Genomic DNA, 20616 nt, shown 5'->3' on the forward strand with positions numbered 1-20616 from the left:
CAGCAGAGCTTTGATTACTTCTCCAAACTTCAAGGCTGGTTTGTGCTAAGATTTTATTTTATTTTTTTTTAAGAAAGCAAGGAATAAAAGGCTAAAGCCAAGGCCATGTTAAGATATTAATAAATCTCTCAGCTAGCAAAAATTTTATCTTTATTTGGGAAGCTGAATGCTCCTGAATATTAAAACCATTCAGCTCTCCATGCCCAGAAGTCTCACTCCTGGATGGAACTGGGCTGTGGTGAGACTTAGTGAGCTCACATGGGGCTAACTGCACAGCCCTTGGGATTAATCCATTCTGTAGTCACAGCCATTAAAACATCCCTCTCAGCTCTTCTTTCCACGTGCACTGAGCAGGATGCTGCCCTCGCCACCTTACCTAATGCATATTTTAGCTGGGTGCTCGCTTTTAAGACATCAAGCCTCGCTCAAAGATGAGCCTCAGAGCCCAGCCACTGCTAAAGCAACCCTACAGCACACACCGGGACCGGCCGCTGTCAGCACATCAGTGTGACCACCAGAAGCACGGCTACCACAAGCCATAGTTAACTCAGCAGGAAGGAACAAAACTACAGCCATAATATCACCATTTAAGAACTCCCACACAACCCTGCATGAGCAAGGGGAAAAAGGAAGGAGACAAGTCCTGATCCTCCCAGTCCCTTCAATCCACCTTGCACTGAGTGTTTCTGAACAGCAGCTCTTCTACCCCTGAGCAGAGGGCCCTGCCCCTCCCAGCACGGCTGCCTGCACCTGTGGCAGCAGGGCTCTGACACCTTCCTGCAGAGCATCAGAGTCTCCTGGAAAAGGAATAATAACCAGCGCTTTGGTCTGTAAAAGGAGCCAGCAGCAGGCTTACCCTTTTGTGCATTACGTTTTATTTAATTATTATTATCATTGTTTGCAACATTGTGCTCAGGATAATGGATTTGTAACCGGCTGAGGCTTGTAAAGAATTTAAGTATCAGGCAAAGAGAAACATTATTATTTCATGGAAATGAAGCACAGTTTTAACTCCAACAGAGGAAAAACCCTCAGTCTGTTTATTCTGCTACTGCTTCCCCTAAGAAGAGCAAATTTCAGTGGGATATGGCCTGGGTAGTCAAGCCTGGGAAATGAACTCAGCCACAACCCAACACAAAGTATGCCACCACTTCAAGTGCCCCTCTTTGATGTTGATTCAGCTAAAAATAAACAAACAAACCAAACAAACAAGAAGCCCATCCACTCTCCACTCCAGAGCCAGAGGCATACTGAAGGCTCAGCGTGACACGCATAGAGAAGAGGGCTGTGCATCCAACATAACTCCTGAAGTGATGACAGCATGCTCCGGGGACACCCAGCACACCCTAACACTACTATGTACTGATCAGTTCAGGCACTGCAGTGCACAGCTCCAGGTAGGCTCAGCCTCGGCACCCTGCCCACAGCTGCCCATCGCTGTCTACGAAGCAGGCTGACTCTGCAGCACTCCACTCAGATCCCAACGACAGAATCAACTCTCAGAGCTCTTACAGCCTGAACGCAATGCTTAGCTGATCCATTAAACACAAACCAAAAATCCAACACAAAACCAATCCACAATCACTATCTCATCTTTCCAGCTAGGCAGAAAGAATCATCTTTGACGCCACCCTTCGCTTTACGCTCTCACATCAGGGCTATGTGTGGCTTCAAAGCCAAAGCATGCAGCGGGGCTATTTCTGATGGGCAGAAGCAGGAATCAGCTCCCAAGGGATCTCCAACACGAACCCAGTGTGAGCACATCCTCTCTGCAACAGCTGGCCTGACGGACACACTCTGTCCTCTATGCCTTAAAGAAATGAAAAGTATATCTATGAAAGTTTCACAGAGGTGGAGGTGGGGGAAGAAAAAAAAAACAGAAGGCAAAAGGGCTTCAGAGAAGACAGCCCCTTGAGCGATTTCCAAACATCAAAGAAAAAGGCCTCCAGCGTGTTCTCCTCATGTGATAGCTGTGCTCCCCCTCCCTGCCTGCAGGCACGTTCCTACAGCTCCACACAGCTCCACTTCCACGTGCATCACCTGCCTCCTGCTCTGAGTACCTGGCACTGTCACTTCAGAGCAATCAAGGTTCATTCTGCACAGAAAGAAGCTCTCCCAAAGCAGGTGGAACCAGCTGGGGAGTACCAGAGCACTACAGCTGCTCTGCATCAGCCACGCTCTTATGCAGCCCGCCTGCTCCTTTGTCCCTAATGCAGCTACTGCTTTGGAGAGTGTTCTTGCTTTGCCATTAGACTGTGGTATTTGGGTGTTTCCCACTTTGTCACCTCTATTTGCACAGTGATTTCCTTTCCTCTACAGGCCCACGTTTCTATTTTCTTGGTCTCCTCAAGCTTACCTTTTCTGCCTGGACATCTCTGCATTCGTCTCAGCAGTGTGATCCAACTGCCAGATAAACTTCTTACGACCATCACTCGCTTCTAAAACAGACTGCTGCAAAACCACCCACATTAAAACCTTCCACAGTGGTTCTGACAAGGGTTGGCTAGGCTGGGATCTGTGGCACCATAAGGACCGCATTTGATGTGCAAGGGAGGAGCCAGCAGCCAGGGATGGAGCTGGCCAAGCAGCAGGTGGAAACACTTACCTCCTTCAGCCTGCAGATAGTGAAGCTAAAGAAGGGACCTCACACCCTTGGATTTGGTTTTAAAGTGATATCTGTAGGCCTGCGCTGCCTTGTAGACATATGCTGCCATGCCACTGAAGCGTCTGTGCTTAAAGGCATTTACCTGACACCTGGCAGAGTTTCATGCCCACTTTGACCCCACTGCCACACCAGCACTCACACCTCACATCCCCATGGTGTTGGCAGAGCCTGCCACCTACAGCACATGAACCACCTTGCTACAGAACCCGCCCTTCTGCCAGGGAGAGCTGATAGGTTGCATTCACCACGTAACACAAGACTAATTATTTTACAAAAGCACCCAATTCCCTGTCAGCTGTTGCCTGTCAGCAGAAAATAAGAAAATCAATGAAATCACAAGACTGTAGAGAGAAAAAAAAAAAGGAAAAAACCCACACTGAAATCAGTGCCTCTTTCATTCACCTGAACTGAAGATACACTACTGGAGTAACAGGGATTTCCATTCCTAAAATAGCCAGTCCCAACCAGCACAGGCACAGCCCCTTCCTGTCCCAGGCAGGAGCTGGGATGCATTTCTCAGCAGCACCATCACTACAAGCTGTACAATTCCTTCCCTACCGTAGTGCTGACTGCATTTTACTTAAGTTACAGAGCAGCTCAGCACAGATCTCTCTGCCCAACTCAAACATGTTGCAGTGCCACCCATTTCTGACCCGTGTGATTGAAATGGAGGGATTACTCTGCTCAGAAGTTTAACTCTCTGCAAAGAATGTGGCCAGAGAAATCCCTGTGCTGCCAGAGCTGGCGAGCCGCTCAAGTCAGGCAAAGCTACTGCTTTGTTAGGAAGTTTCAGCATTATTGGATTTATCTTGATTGCCCATATATCTGAAAAGCTAAAGGGTGTTTCACGCATCTGAAACCTGGACAATTTCTTACTTTATAACTGAAAAATGTACTGACAGAGAAAACGACTGCCGAGAGGTAAAAAGGAGGAACTGCCAAGCAAGAGAGAACAAATGACATCATTACTTCACGTGGCATTTTCAGGTGACAGTGGCAGCATACCTGGATGTATCGTGGGAGACAGTATGGGCCAATTAAATCTCAGTTTATTACAAAGTCAGAGCAATAAGGCCAAGGGTTTGGCCCAGCTTCTCCTCCCTGTGGTTCCAAGCTCTGCTTTGGTTACAGGATAAGTTGGTTGAGGAGACCTTCTCCCGGCTGTGAGGTACCGGAGGCTGACGTGGAACATTCTGCAAATGGCTTCTGATAAACCAGCTCAGCCCATTTGCAATACACATGTCATAGTTTGAGTGGAAATACTGGTAGGAGAGGGAGCAGCAAACAACTTCCAGAGACCAAAGGCGGGAGTTTAAGACATGTTGAATCCTTTGAATATCCAATTAGAAAGCATTTACCAATAAATCGTTCATATGAGCTTCTTTTAGTTCCTTTTGCCATAATCATTCCAAACGAGGTTGCACATTTCCAACTCTAGAGACAGAACTAAAAAGACAAAAGTGCTTTGAAATAAGGAAAGCTGAGCGTAAGCGGGTGATCTACAGGTTGCAAAAAAAAAAATCAGACATTAGTCACAGCATTTAGCATGACAAAAGCATACCCGAATCCTTTGGAGACTGTAAAATTCTAGCCTCACTGCAATTAAAAATCCTAAACTCAACCACTGTTACTGAACATAATCAATGCTTGAGTATACATCTCCTAGGGGTGAGAATCAGTCTTTACTTCTGGCCATAGACAATACACCTCTTGGCCTTGCTATACCACTCGTGACCCATTTCCTGCTGGCTCCAGAGGAACACAGCACAGAGGAGCTTTTCTTTCCTGAAGCAAGAGCAGCCACGCTCAGGATGTCCCTCCTTTTTCTCCCCACAGGCGGGTCAGCAGTGCCGTGCTGGGATACCAATGCCATCTGGCAATCCCAAGCTTACAGGGAAGGAGCGCCCCTGGACAGACACCGAGTGCTGTGCCTGCTTCTGCTAGGCACTACATTCCAACTCCTGCAGCAGCCCTGATAGCAGAGGGGACCAACGGGATTTTTAAACAAATTCCTCATTCCTCCACGTATCCTAGCAACCCCTCTCCGAGGTTAGAGATGCGATGCCTTACCCACCTGTTGTATGGGAAGCCTGAGGCAAACTACATATTGCTTTCTTCCCAGCTCACCCAATAGTAGGAAGCCACAGCGACCGAGGGACGCACTGCAACCAGCACAGCCTGGGCTCACCCACTCAGGCTGGACATCACAGCAGTGACTCGCACAACATGCAACATGTGCGTGGAGCAAGGAAAGGTGACAGAAAGGGAATGGTCCTGCTCTCAGTTGCAGGAATGCAGGCGTGCAGTCACAGTGCTGAACGAGCTCAGCCCATTTACAGCAGTCACTTTCTGTACACAATGAACATATTCCCTGCCCTGGGATTTTCCTGCTGGTCAAAGAGACGTCATTTCGTTGGGCACCACTGACCAAATCCTTTGGGCTACAAGATGTGTCCGTCACTCAAACCTCAGTTATTTTAATTCAGCATTTATCTCCATTTACGCAACGCGGGCAGATAAGAAATTACAGATTTTGCTGCTTTTCTGTGTTAGCAAACTAATCACTGCTAACTCTGCTTTATTCTCGTATATTTAAGAAATTCTAGAGTTGCATGGACACATGCAAGGGAAACTCTATTACCATGGCCAATAGGGGAGATTAGCTGATCCCTGCTTATTCAAAGATAGGGCATTTGCTGTAGATCTCTGTTACTCATCTTCACTCAGAGGAAAATATGGGACACTTCATAAGTGGTTCTGGCTTGTGAGTTATCCCTCTTTCCCAGCTCATGAAGATAAATGCCATAATGAAATGCAGCCATCAGGTATTCTCTATATTTGGAGTACTCAAAGTGTGAACAATGATTATGCCCTTTCATTGCGTAAGTTAAGGTTGACTGCCTAGCTACATGGGAGAGACAGGAATGATTTGCACTAGCTCATATGAAGTAAATGGAAAAAGGTGGCATTCCGTCTCCCTCAGCATCAGTTATTCTGCTAATCTCAGGCTGAATAATCCATTCAGTGTGTCAAACCTGCGCTTTATTTTAACGCTGCTTGGCAGCTGAATCTGCGAGCTGAGATGAGTCCAGCTGAGGTGGCAGCAGCCACTTGGTTGGTTCAATGTCTGTTTGTTTTTGACACTTTTGGGGAATCATCGACTATGTGTTTATAATAAGTGAGAAATAGATCGTTACGGGCAAAGCTTTCTGCAAGCGCCGCGTGAATTCTGGGGCCCGCTCCTGACCTGTGCTACACTACCACAACTCCCTCTCGAGCTGACAGACATCATGAGTGAGAACAGGATTGCGTTTTCCCTGTCAGATAAAACATACTGCCATCACAGTTGTCATTTTTTTTATAGCTGAAGGGGGGAAAAAAAAAATCAGCATTTAAATTTAAAGATGAAATGTAAGTATGTCAGGAATATCTGACAATAAAAACACAGCTGTTAACAACACACTAAAAATAATGCAATGGTACGTCACAGGGGAATGAAATCCTGCCTGTGGTTAAGAGCCGGGACGATCGGCAGGTGAGAGCAGCCTCTGCATTTGATCATTCCATGCCAATACCTTGAGATCCGTAGTGGACTGGAAGCTGGATGGATGCAAGCCTGTGGGAACTGCTTCATCTTAAATTCAATGCAAATCACTGGTTGTTTCTAATGTAAACATGGAGCAGCTGGTAGACATGGGGAAGACCCAGACACAGCTCATCTATTGTGGCCCGGTGCCATTAGGGCTGCTGCAAACACCGCTTGTTTTTATGAAGCTATTAAGGCTAAGGATGTGTTAGGAAAATGAATGAAGTAGTAATATGCTCCAGGGAGAGTATTTGCATCAAGAAGCAGGTTGTGGGTTAAAACAGTCAGGTGCATCTTAACCAGTACAGAAAATGGTCCAAGAACAGCTGCCGGAGGGACTCATGAGGCCCTGGCACGTGCTATCTACAAAATACTAAGAGCATTTTTTTAAGCACATACTGGCTCATACTCAGCACCCAGAAGCTATTTTAAGCACTCAGAGGAGACAAGCTAGTGTTATTAGGCACTTCCAAGAGACAATACATTTTGAGCCAAATAATCCCATCAAAGGGCTTTCTGAACACCACCTACATCAGATGAAGTGACTGTGGTCATCTCGTGTTAGGAAAGATTCAAACACTGAGCTAAAGCAGACTTTCTCACAACACTTGAAAAGACAGGCGAGCTATTCAGTGGACAGTCCTGGTGCTGTGCCTATCACAAGAAAGCAGCTTCCAGAGAGAACCTCTGGAGCCAGGCACAGGGCAGCTGGTTCAAGAACAGAATCTTGAGCCAAGGCCCACAAGATAAGTTTATTCACATTACCAAGCAGCAAAGTTATGGATAAATAATCACTGAGAACACAACCCTTACTTCCTGGCAGAACAACAGCATCCAGCCCAAAAGGAAAGGGTTACCACCCTTCTACGGCCTTGGCCTTTCTGTCTCAGTTTTACCTGGACTAATGTCTTTTACAAAGCATTTTGAGACCCACAGACAATAAAAGGTACATGAAGTAGAAGATTCTACTTGCGCATGATGCTATAGCTCTGTGTTAGTGAAAGCACAGATAGCCACAATGAACACCCTAAATCAGAAGGATGGGGAAAAGCAGGAAACAGATAGGAGAAAATTGGATTATGAGAGTAGTAGAGAAGTGCATCAGGAATGGCAGGGATTTAGAGACCTTGGGAAGCACTCTGGTATCAGCGTGATGGCCTCAGTAAAGAAAACTGTTAAAAGTCTGACTGGGAGAAAGAACTTGCTCTGAAAGCCTGCCAAAATTGTGCTTTACTCCATCAAACGGCTGAAGTCTCCTTTACTTTCCTGTTTTTGAAAGCACCACCATACAGCTCAGAGAGAAACGAACAGGGAACTGCAGGTACCTGTGTGCCAGTGCCTATAGAGACACAAAAAAGTAAAGAGAGAAGGGTGCCTAAATATAGTTCACTAAGTTCCCACCTCTCTGCACAAGCTCTACATCCAGCTCAGGTCAGTGATCTGCCCTCAGCACTTAGAGACTCACAGAAATAAGGCCATTTCACAAACACCAAAGCTTACATCATAGCAAATGTTCTCCCTTTATGAGGAACCAAATATAAATAAATACTTTTAGTGAATTCCCTAAGAACATCTGCCACTGCCTGCACTTTATTAAGTTACAGCCCAACATATACAATATGTTATTTAGCCAACTTTTAAGCTCCCAGACCATTCGCTATAGACTATCAGTTGGGAGAAAAGAAATACTGACATAGTCCACATCATTATCTAACCATGAATTTACAGATGAATACAAAACCATGGACTTAGCTTATCTTTCTGCTAAAAGGAATCATATTTTTTTCACTATATATGATAAAACTTTTCTCTTTGAAAAGGAAGTTCTAAAATGAAATACACCAAAGATCCGGTGACCCTCTCACCCTTCCCTCCCCGCACCACTACCAGCACATCAGCAACAGGAACGCAGACAGAAGCAAGAGCAGAGGGAAAGCTAAAGCTAAGCTGCTTTGCCAGGAAACATGTAACACCTGAAGCAACTTACATGCAGTAATCAAGGACCACTGGGAAACACAGTGTTCTTGAAATCTAAGAAAAGAGGTCATCCTCAACAGTTACTTTTGTTTTAAATACGCTCTTGCTATGAATTCCATACACAGCCTTTGACTGGAGAAGAGCTCAGTTATGAACCAGAAAGAAAATGAAATGAAGTACCAATGAGCCTTTCAAACAATGCACAGCTGCCAGCATGATGGTGCCTCTGTCATATGCACAATGCAAAGAGCTCTGATGCACACATTCAACAAACAACAAACTGTTCTTTTTTGGTTTTTTTCCAAGTAATCCACCACATTTACATACTTCACTTACCTGTCAAGTTCTTCAAGCCAAGTTCCCTGAGTCCAAAATTGCCATCCTTTCTGTAGTTAAGAAATATTGCCAGAGCGTATCGGTCTTCGTAGAGCTTGGTCCCACGAACGATGCGCAGGTTCTCCAGTGGCAGGTATTCAAATTGATTCAAAGCCACCAAAACGTAGCCTGTGACTTCTCTGATAGACTGAAAGACAAAAAGGAATTTGATTAGGAACAGACCATTTACAATTGTTCCCAACTTTTCACACATCAGATCCCTTAGCATGAGATATGGGTACAACACCCAAATAAATGTAAGCTTCAACCTTCTTGAACTTAACCACATTTCTGTTTCAATGTAACTGAGATTATTAGAGATACTAGCAGGTAACTCTCCATTGTATAGGGTGACACTGAAGGTCACAACATATGGCAAGAGAGAGATCACTGGAAGAGCTCACCATCAAGCAGGAATGGATGACAAATGGAGAGCACGTTCAAAAGAGTACATATAAAGCCCATAAGCAACATCATCACTTTATACTTCTAAATAAATGAAATCAATCACTGAATATTTCCACAGATTCAACTTCAAGTTTCATTCTGAAGTGCTACAACCACACATATTCCAGATTTTTAGCAAAAGTGGTATCAAAACTACTACCAAAATGATTGCTGCTCCTCCACGCTGGCTGAAAACTTTATTTGCTTTAGACGAGCTATGCAATAACTCTCCTGCTCATGCCCAAGAATTGGTCGGCTGTGTTGAAAAGAAACAAACAAACAAACCCCTAAGCCAAACAAACCAGAAATACTTCTTTAAAACCTAAAAGGCTAACAATACTTTTTTGAAAAGCGCCATCTTAGCTCTCAATAGAGCCTCACTGTCCTCGGCAGGAGAGGGGACAGGCTGAAGAATGCTCCTGCCCAGAGCTGCTCCCAGAAACACGACTCCTGTGCTGGAAAGGCTCCCTGAAATACAGCTTTCAAATCTCACCTAATTCTGTAACTGCATCAGCCTGTAATCACTGCATATGCGTATGTTTATGTGAGTATGTATATTTAATGGACAGAAATTTACAACCACTTATCTGCTTAAGTGGATACAAGCACTTTTTTTCTTCCCTTTGGCAAAGCCAATACCTTAAACAATACATAATAAGAAAAATTCCACTTAAAATAGCATGCCCAAACTATAACGAACATGACAGAGACTCCAGCCGATGCCATAATAAAAAAAAACCAAACAATCAAACAATAGGAGGCATTGAATTAAATGTGTCATGAATGTATCGTTAGTAAGGAAGGACAAAACAGATTTACAGAACAAAGGACAGGATTTTCTTGTGCTGCATCAGCACTGCTGCCATGATTTCACCTGTAAGTGCGCAACAACCTTTTAATTATGTTTATAGAAGTTCATAAGTCTACTGCCGACTGTGGCAGTATATATAATGAAAGATATATTTACGCCATGGCAGTAGCTGTCCTTCTGAAGCCTGATGTCTCTGCAGCTGAAGCTGCTAAAAAATTTCTGGAGCTATTTCAAGAGTCGCTTGGCATCTAAGCAGAGCACAGTGTCATTACAGGACTTTGATGAGAACCCAGTGACTTCAGCTATGTTGAGATGCACGGTTCAGTAGCTCAATATTAAATGTAGAGCTGCATTATACCCTGGGACACTGATTCCATTATAATCAGAGGCTTTCCAGCACTTTCATGATAGCTCTCTGCTTTCAGACATTTCAGCTTAACCCGTTTGGTCGGGAATGTCTTTTTCATCGTACGCAGAAGTTTCCTTAAGTTGGCTGTTCTGGATTCTCTTCGTTAAGAAGGAAATATTGAAATCATACTCATAATGAAAATTTCTCCACTCATGTTCCAAGGATACCATTATCATTCTAATTAATTTAAATGGACACTTTAAACTTGGAATGAAGTCGAAAAAAACATTAAAAGCAGTTCTAAAACTGCATCTAGCCAAGTCCTCCCTGCTAGCTTTTGTCACTTACAGCCACATTCACTACCTTTAGAGCACATCTTATTCCTTTCATAGAACAAGCACACCCAAGACGGCCCTAATCCAGCATGGTACTGCTAACACATGCACCAAGCATACATACACTCACCAAAAACTTTATTTCCAATGTTTACAAGAAAAAAAAGAAGGAACAAAAAACAAATGAGATAATAAAGGATGAAGTTTTGTTGATACTAGTAGCCTGAGAAGCCCTACACTTTGTTTATTTGGTTTATCCAACTGAAATGACAAACTATGGCAAGTACCAGACAAAAGCCAGAGGGTTCTTTACAGTCCCGTGGTTTCCATCAGCATTACATCACCTTTTTCTCTGTAGCAAACTCTGGCTGCCATGCAGACTCTCAGATCCTCACTCCATCCAACCCTACCTCCACCCATGCTGGTCAGCCATCCTAATGCTCTCTCTCTCACCTAGTTAAAATTCACATGTGTCTCACAAGGGAGGTGCGACTGCTCCTTCAACATCAACAAACACAGAAAAGCCTGTGTGTCCTAAAATACCTCGCACCTTTGTGCAGCGCAGCCCCCCAGGAGTCCAGCAGGGCATACAGAGGCCCCAGGAACCACCCCCAACATGGCGGCTGCGACGCCACAGGAAGTGCCCTAAAATGGCGGCCGCGGTGCCTCTGGGCCACGCCCAAATGGCAGGTGTCGCATTTCACGCACCGCCTCAAAATGGCGGCCACTGCACCTCAGGCGCAGCCTCAAAATGGCGGAAGTGGTTCTTCACAGTGTACCTCAGCGTGGCTGACATGACACCTTAAGGGCTTTCACCCTAAAATGGCAGAAGCTGGGCCTCACAGTCTACCCCAACGTGGCAGACACCACACCTCAGGGTTAGCCCCAAAATGGCGGCTACTGCACCTCAGGAGCCACCCCAACATGGCGGCCACCGTGTTTCAAGGGCTGCCTAAGATGGCGCTGTTGCACTCCTTAGCCGCGCTGCAGCAGCATGCAAGCAAGCAGTCAGCAAACAGGTGCTCTAGCGGACAGAAGCAGAACAGGTTTTTGGTGAGAGCACTGGGTGTCACCATCTAGAATCTGGGTTCTTTCATCAGGGACACCACAGCCCCATTCAAGGGCAATTTCTCCTGCACACTATGTTTCATTTCTCGGCATTATATATGCACAAGGCAAGCAGAGAAAGCAGCCCTCAAAATGGCGTGCACAGGGTTCTTTTCTGAGGTTCCTTTCCAGTGGATGATCTATGCAGAGGAACTCCAGACAACCTGCTCCCTTGCAAGGTAAAACCCAGGAACGTTAATTACAACTAATACTGGCTGAGCACAGGTAAAGCATTTTAAGCTCCCAACAGTCAGAGTTATCCTGCCAGCAGGGAGTAAAAGACGTGATTGTTAACAGCTATCTTAAATCACCCTCTGGTTCAGTCAAATGAACCTGAGTGAAACGTAGCAAAATACCAGTGAAAACTTTGTTGCTCTGCCCAGGAATGCAGGCCAGTGCCTGGTGGAAGAACCTGGGGCTGTTCGTAAGCCCTGCTGTGTCCTGTTAACATCCATCAGGGAGGCTTTGTAGGCTTTTCCACCAAGAGAAACAGAAAGGGCGGAGAACTGTAAATGAGATACGTGTTGGGGAGAAGCCAAAGGCCCACTTTTGACGCCATCTGTTGCAAGTACAGTAAGCTCTGTTTTGAGGGAATATCCATTTCAGGACGCACCGGCAAGGCTTCTCGCGCTTCAGCTGCCAGCAGACACCAGACATCTGCTGAGCCGGGTCCAAGAAGTTCCAGTGACCCTGCAACATCGCCCATGTGTTTTGTCACGTTACATGAAATCCCAAAAAAGTCAGATTTCCAAGTGACACAAAGGGGAAAGTATTTCCTAAGTACCTAATCCTTTTTTTTTCCCATGTCAGTTAAGGTCAGTGTGCCACAGCGAAGTCAGGAGCTCAACTACCATGAATAGTTACCACCATGTCATCTGTTTCAGAAGCTTTTCATGTCTCAAGTTAACCTGAAAAGCACATTTCACGTTTTCCTTTTCAATCAGTCGAAAGCAAAGCATTCGTATCTGTTAGAGCAAAACCAAACGGAATAAAGTTGTTTCCTGTTTTTATTACAAGGAACGTCAATGGTGCCCTTAAGGGGAACACTGGTGAAACTTTAGACAAGTTCTCAGGGCAGTCGTAATATTCACCTTTATGAAAGGCAGCCAAGCACACTAGTGAGTGAGCTGATCATCTGAAATGCCATCAGTTCATTTTCAGTATTTTTTGCATACATTTTCACTGATGCAACGCACTACGTCTTCCAGTGTGACAATTAAAAAATTAACACTTGCTAAATTAGCACAAAGTGGTCTCTAAGCAGCTACAGCATTTATGGTGCTAACTCTAAGGGAAACAATAATATCCACACTGTAGCCATGTGGAAATCGTCAGCACACTGCACTTTATGGAGCTCAACTAGCTGTTGCATGCATTGCTCATTGATGATTATGAATTCTTAATGGCAAGATAAACTAAGATTTTCAAGAGTTCAGAAGGCGTGTTGCACTGGATTCTGGCATGTGGCTGCTGCAAGCTTCTTTTAAAGCCCCATTTGCAACCACAAGAAATATTTAGCATATACTGATGTTTCTCATGTCTAAGAGGATGCTTCACTTCAAGGCAATGTCAAAACTGACACGGAGCACACATGTCAGGAATGCTGTTCCACAACAAGCTCTTGTCTCGTCTCCTTCCACACTGAGTATTCTTCAATTACGTCAACATTCATGAAATTGTGATGTTAAGCCCCTCTGAGCACCACCGGTTTTTCAGATATGAGGTGCAAGCTTCGATGAAAATCCCTCAAGTCTGAGCACACTGACGAATATCAGAACACAGATTGTGAAAAATAGTTTTCTGGTGCCTGATCTGGAAGCAAGTAGTGTATCATAACCGGAGTTGCCTTGGCAGCTACTGAGAATTTATTGTCCAAAACACTGAACTTGTTTAGACTCAGATTTGTTACAAAAAAAAAAAAAAAAGGAAGAACAAGAAGAAGAAGAACAAGAAGAAGAAAAAAAACTTTTGGTAGTTTTTTAGTTTGCTTGAAGTTGTACTGAAGGATGCGACTGGTTGTAATTTCGTGAAGACCTGTACCTGAGGAGCCTCGTGCCACGACTGCAGAACTGAACTGTGACTGAATAGTTAAGACAACCAGTAGCAGCTTCACATTGCTCTTGACCTCACAGACACCTCGACTTCTTTCTTAATATGCGTTAAAAATGACCAATAATATTTTCAGCAATAGATCAATGGAGTGAACATTACAACAGCTTCCCTGAAATTTAAAGTGGCAGTCAGTGAGAAACACATTTTGTTATGTCATCGGAAATTTGCAAGTGAAGGTTTTCCCACAACTTAGAGAAACCATCTTTGGAGCGGTTGAACCAAAGGTGTGTTTTTGGAATGGCTGGTCTTTACATTGTGTTATTCCAGGAGGGGGCCTTGTCCTATGGGAAGACTGGAGAATTAACTGTGTAGCTATACATTTACCTGCTGCTTACCTGAAGCAAGAGAGACAGGCTGTGATCTGACTTCCAGGTGGACAGGCTGCCTGAGCACAAGCAATGAATCCTAAGCTAGCTAAATTGAGCTACACTATGACTGAGACAAAGCTTTCACTCTGTAAAAACAACCCAATCTCCACGACAAACTGTCCTGAGGAAAGGTATGGATGACTACATATTAAGAGAGTCAGTAAGGATTTTGACATTATAACTGCAATACCTGATTGGCCTTCAACACATTTGCAAAGTGGTTTCCAAGAGAGCTTATTGCATCATCTCCCAAGGGAAAACTTAGTCATAAATTCGATCAGAAAGATTAAAATCAAAGCATTATGCTGTTAGAGAATGCTTCACCATTCGGGCTGTTTAGTAGTAGCTACATTTTGCAGAAACTCAAAGCATATCAGCTTACAGCTGCCCGCTCACAGAATTTCCAATTGGAGAGATTAATGCCTTTTGCTTTCTCTGCATTTAGGAGCTTCCATCAAGTAAATCTCGCTTTCCAGGTGACATAAAAGTGCACAAACTACCACCTCATAAACAAAATAATGCCAGCAGTCTGGAAGGGTTTTAGGAAAGTAATAACCATGGGGAAAACACACTGCCTTTTATCAATTTGCCTCAGATAGCCAGAGCCTGTGAGAAGTGCTCAGGGGTCTCGGGACACTTTCATTGGGAAAGGATGAAGTGATGGCTGGCCTACCAAATGATGGCTGAAGCTGCTTTAGCACTGTGGGCCAGCAGGGTGAGTGCTACCCTGGGAAGTCAGCATCCAAACCAGCATTGGTCTTTCCTCCACCACTGGAGCAGAGGTGTTTTCCTGATAACGCAAGGGGCCTTGACCCCAGTTGTAACTTCCACTGTACGGTGCTCCTTGGCTGTTCCATAACTGCACTGCTACAGGCACCCTGAGATGACTGTGTGCTGAACCAAGCCAATATATTTATTTTAGCACAAGATACCATCTACAAAAAGAAAAAAGAGTCTTGGGTTCCTTGTTGTTCTTAATTATTTGTGACACTGTAAATCACTGTCAGATTTGTTTGTCATCTAGGCTGACCTACGTGTTGGGAGGTTGATTATTTGGTCATCCAGATAAGGAAACAGGTGTGAGAATGCCAGGGAGCCCATCCAACCGGCATGCCCAAGCTTCCTTCAAGGGAAAGAGAGGGAAGGTGGAGGAGGAAGAAGAGGAGGAGGATGAAGGGTGCTCACAGAGGCTCTTCCAGCTCAGAAGCCCTCCTGGCTTCCCTAGCTTAAATGCAGCCTGAGACAGCAAACGGATGAAATTTCACACGGGGAACAAAAAGAAGAGGTGAAAAAGGATGCCCTTCCCATGACGGCAATGAAAGGTCAAGTGTCTGATCAGAAGTCAAGTGGAAGAATACACCCAACAAATGATGTGCAGGCTGAACAGGGTGTCCAGAATGACAGCGCTTCGAGGAAGCTGCCTGCGGAGATGTGAGAACTGTTCTGTGTGCATTTAACACTAGAAAGAGGTTTCATACATTCATCTGATAGCTGATGAGTGACAGGCTTTGTGCATCAGACACTGAGATTTCTTTTCCTCATATACAGCCAAGTTGTTTGGTATGAATTACTGGCAAATCTATGGTTATCCTGATAAATTAAATGCATTTATTAAAATTTCTCCACCGTATACTACGGAAGCAACAGGAGGTGCTGGTTGGTGTGTTTCCCACTCCTTGGAGCGATGCAGTCAATTAACCATCCCAAAGATCTGGTACAGAGCTTACCAACTACTACACCTTCCCATTCAAAATGCAGGTGGAGGTGCCAGGCCACTCCTGATGCACAAGGCTGCTTCGACCTCTGATCGCAGGAAGCAACTGCGTGTAGAGAAGATGAGGCAACTGTGTCAAATTTCAGCTAAGCAACCTCAATCTGAGCTTTTGGGCTGGTTTTATTTTTGCAAGAAGCAAACGTCTGGTTGTCTGAAAAAGCAGGGGACTTTTTTTTCTTGGAGGGCTTTGCTTTTCTTTACCAAGAAACTCCTTCCTTAAAAAAAAATAAATACTTTCAACTTGTTTCATTTGTGCAACATTCACTCTTTAATGAGTATTTTAAATGCATTTCCTGGGAAGAAACAACTTTATTGGCACTGTAGGACATTTTCGCACACATAAATTAGCTGATATTGGAGTTGCTGCTGCTTGTTTCTCTCTGTTGAAGAGGAGAATCTTCATTCAAATATTGGATTTTAGCAAATCTGTTTCTAGCTGAGCATATACAAATACACAATCTGAGCTCAGCATCACACCTTCCAATAGAAACTATTTCAGACTCTGTGATTCTCTGATCTTCAAGAATAGAAACCCTGGAGAGAGCCATTAATCGCTGGCTTTTGATTAGGTTTATTTCCATTAAGATAAAAAGTGAAGAGGCTTCTTGTTTTTAACGATGTGGCTTTCTTTTGTTTATCTAGAAGCTGGAGAACAGCTCTGTTGTTCAGGCACTAATAGATTGTTGAAGTCTTCTTCAAGCACAGACCCCTAATTTCTATGATACAAGGAATTAGTAAACGCACCTGCATTTAAATTCTCAAGTATTCTTCAGGAAGGACGTGTGAACTTCAGATACTGAGATTATGATGGGTGACAACAACCAGAAAAACAGCCTTTAATTTGCAGTGACCGAACTAACCATACAGATAAGATTTTTCTCTGCATTAGTTTCACTGCTTCTCTTCCAGGTGGGCAAGTCAAAAGCTTCTCCCACTCAACAGCTGGTTCCAGAATGAGGCAAGATGTGCAACCTTACAGGAGATGGGTGCAACTGTGTCCAGAATAAAGGGTTATTTTATAAATGGAAATGGTGAAGGAATAGAGCAAAAGATCAGAGAGGGAAGGGGAACTGCATGTGGTCAGGAGCACAGAAGGACAGAATGCATTGTTCATAACAATAAAAAAAGCAAATTCACATAGCCATAATTCTGGCATTACCTAATTTCTGAGTGCTTGAGTTCACAGTCTTACTGCTTCTTTATTTTATTTTATTTTATTTTATTTTATTTTATTTTATTTTATTTATTTTTTGGTGGAGTATGGCAGGAAAATTGTGCTACTCAACATAAGATACAGTTCCTTTCAATACTTATCACCAGCACATGACTGGACAAAAGCAATCTTTTGCAAACAGCTTAATTAGAGGAAACCTCTATATTTAATAGTGTTCCTTAATGTACTGAATCACTCACAATAGCTTGTTGAAGGAGGAAAAACAGAGGGGTTGTTCTCATAGCTAAGGATGGAAAAAAGGCTCAGTCATTAAAGTCATCACAGAAACAATGTTATTAAACTGCAGCTGAATAATCTCTAAGGAGTTCCCAGCTGATTGACAATGGTAAAACAATGCAGCAGCTAAAATGGGACCTTCTCTCTTCACCTGCCTTTTATTAGTACTCTTATTACCTCTCCCTCAAAGACAGAGATACCATTGTACTTAATATTAAATACAGTTGCTCAATCTCTGCATCAGGGGTGACCTCCCCTGCACCCCTCAGCTGGGACGTGCCCTTTGGCAGGAGGAGTCCAGCAGCCCGACCCCCAGAAACTCACCATCCACTTGTAACCCTGAGATGCTGAATGTACCCTAGTGAGCCTGACTATATCCAAAAAAAAAACCCTAGAAAACCAGTTAAGTCTGGGCTGAGTGGACTGATTTTGGCCATTACTGCCTCCGACTCCTTCACCACACAGAGCACAGATGGGACGTATCTTCCCCAGAAAGAAAACTCAAGGGGTTGAGTGATCATTCAAGCTTAGGCTTGAGCACAGCTGGGGGAGACTACATCAGAAGGCCCAAAGTGGTATTTCGTATCTGTTAATTACTTTACAGCCTCTGTGAGATGTAGGAAGTTCCAGCTGTTGTGAGCTAGGACCACCAAAGGTCAGACTATCATGAAGTCATTACAGGCGATGCTGCTTTCACTTAGCACGTAATTGCTGAACCTAAGCATATTCCATACCACCAATAGGAAAATGAATTATTTAGGTGCTCTTAACAAACAGTATTACCACTTTAATTGCATTGGTATTAATTGAATTCTAAGAAGTGCCTTAGGAATTTGCAGAATTAAATTTTGTTACTCTGGAGTTTTTAGAAGATTCAGAGCAACGTATGTGTGTGTATATATATGCAGCTTTTGTATGCACTCACACTTATACATTTTATGTGTGTTTTTAATAAGTGTGTGTGTGTTTGCAATCCTGCAGGATTTCTTACCGTCAGATCTGTGTGTGTCTAAAAACGCAATCCTTTGGTAGTTTCCTCACTGAGCTGCACACTGCTGTGAGACGAGAAAAATCCTGGATAAAATGACAGTTTTTTCTCAGTCAAGCAAACCCAGCTCTCATTCTCACAGCACCCAGCCTGACTTGAAGGCCAGACAGACAGGTATAATGCCAGGTTAAAGTTGCAAGCATTTCTATCTCGAAAGGACTTCATTTTTTCCTTTTTATCCAATCCTCTTCTACTTGTAGCTGCCAACTGGGAAATCAGAAGATGGTAGGTCAGGCTGGTTTACTGCTGGAGACGCAATGAGAGCAAATATCCAGCAGACCCTCAGTATCCATACGTGCTGCCTCCTGCATTACCCTAAGTTTCCAGAAGTTGCAGCCAGACAACTGCTCTCTCCGTATTGCTCCACAGTCTCTGTTGATCCAATTGTTTTTAGCTAGCTTTGCTCCTCCCTGTTTTCTCACACAGTCCTAAACAGGAGAGACACTTTGATTTGTAACAGTTCATTGCTCAAAGCTTCTCTGAGTTTTGGTTGCCTTCTTGCATGGTCCCACTGGCCAAGAGATGTCTTTGCCCTCTGTTCTGCTTCCTGGCCCAATCCTCCCAGACTGAGACTTGCAGAATCAGCAAGGTTGGAAAAGGCCTCCAAGATCATCCATTCCAACCACCCACTTATCACCAGTACATCCCACTAAACTATGTCCCTCAGTACAGCATGTAAGCATTTCCTGAACACCTCCAGGGTCGGTGAATCCACCACCTCCCTGGGCAGCCTGTTCCAGCACCTCACCACTCTTTCAGAGAAGAAGCATTTCCTAACATCCAACCTGAATCTCCCCTAGCTCAACTTGAGGCCATTCCCTCTGGTCCTATTGGTAGTTTCACATAAGAAGAGGCCGACCCCCACCTCGCCACAACCTCCCTTCAAACTCCCCACCACATTCACCACAAAGGCTCTTGGGTCTCGTAAACATCTTACTGAAGGAATAAACCCATTCCTTTTTATTGAGGCGAATTCGTTCAATAGATTTATTTATCAACTACATTTATTTGGAGAACATTAAGTTCAACAGTGTGGGTCCTGTTCCTTTGAAGTCAATAAAAATCATTTCATAGGCTTTGCACCGTGCCTTTAATTGGTCAGAGTACTATAGCAAAAATCATTTGGTCATATAACAACCTTGCGCAGGTATTCCCAGGAGGCCTTCAAAACAGCCTTTTCAATCCCTGGCCACCACTTGTGCCGTTCAGACCACAGAATGCAACCCACGTGCTCCAACATTTGGGAAAGTACATAATTATATAACTATAGGCTGGCATGTTTGGCTGCCCACTCATCTGAAGCTGTGTGTGTTGCAGTGTGCGAGCTCGCACACGTTGCACTTGATGCTTTGCAAGTCCTACACTCTGAGGGCTGGAGCAGCTCATGTTTAGCTCCATAACTCACACATGCAGCCATGTATTTACAGTATTTTTCCTAATGGGTTTCCATGCTGGTCGACCTTTTGGCTGAATACTTTGGCATCCCACCTTCCCAATGCCTGTTACATTACTTTCCTATCCCTGTTTGACCCTGCCAGTCCACAGATATTTGATACTGAACTAAAGCGTTACAAACCAAGAGAGAAATTCTGTTCAGGATGCAACCCTCGCAGCCCTCAAGTACATTTGCCAGTGTGAATGTCACTGCGAGAGCTCTTGGCTTTGCCTATTGTTGAACCAGAGCTTGAGAAAGAAAGGAACCGTCACCTGCTCACACCTTCCCAAAACCAAAGGCTCTTTATTTCACTTGACATTTGCTTGCGTGCCACAACTTTCCTTTAGTTCAAGCTGCTCCCAAGTACAGGCAGCAATTAAAAAAACATTTGGTATCTTGTTCTGCTAAACCTAAGCAAACCCAGCTCAGCTCTTCTAGTCTCCTCCTTGAGAGGCTCTCTATTACCTTCCATCAGCCCAGTAGTTCAACTCCCTGCTTCTCTGTTCCCCTTCTATTAAAAAAATAATAATCATTATATGTCCTTTCCTTTATAAAATTGCCTCTTTTTTCCCCTCTCTTGTCCATTTAGACTGTAAAGATCTGTGTCATACAATGTCCCTACGCTGCATAATGAAATTCACAGCTGAAAGGAAGCTGCAAAGTCAAGAGTAAAACACAAATTATCAGTAGTTTCAGAAAAATGGTCGTGATCTTTGCAAGTCAACCCTTAAAGCTTAGTAAAATGAGCCAAAAAGTAGCAGTTCCATACAAGAATTC

The 20616-nt window shown here is 44.0% G+C and overlaps 1 protein-coding gene across 8 annotated transcripts in view; it reads right to left on the bottom strand.

Moving 5' to 3' along the window:
- The window catches only part of ERBB4 (erb-b2 receptor tyrosine kinase 4), a 491485-nt gene that overhangs the window by 239998 nt on the left and 230871 nt on the right, over positions 1-20616 (bottom strand). For 6 of the 8 annotated variants that reach the window (XM_015289117.4, XM_015289115.4, XM_015289118.4 and 3 more), the window contains 1 exon segment: positions 8565-8751. In XM_015289117.4, coding sequence (XP_015144603.1) covers positions 8565-8751 — 187 coding nt within the window. 8 annotated transcript variants of the gene reach the window in all.

Source organism: Gallus gallus, chromosome 7 (genome assembly GCF_016699485.2).
Source record: "Gallus gallus isolate bGalGal1 chromosome 7, bGalGal1.mat.broiler.GRCg7b, whole genome shotgun sequence".
In the NCBI taxonomy this organism is placed as follows: domain Eukaryota; kingdom Metazoa; phylum Chordata; class Aves; order Galliformes; family Phasianidae; genus Gallus; species Gallus gallus.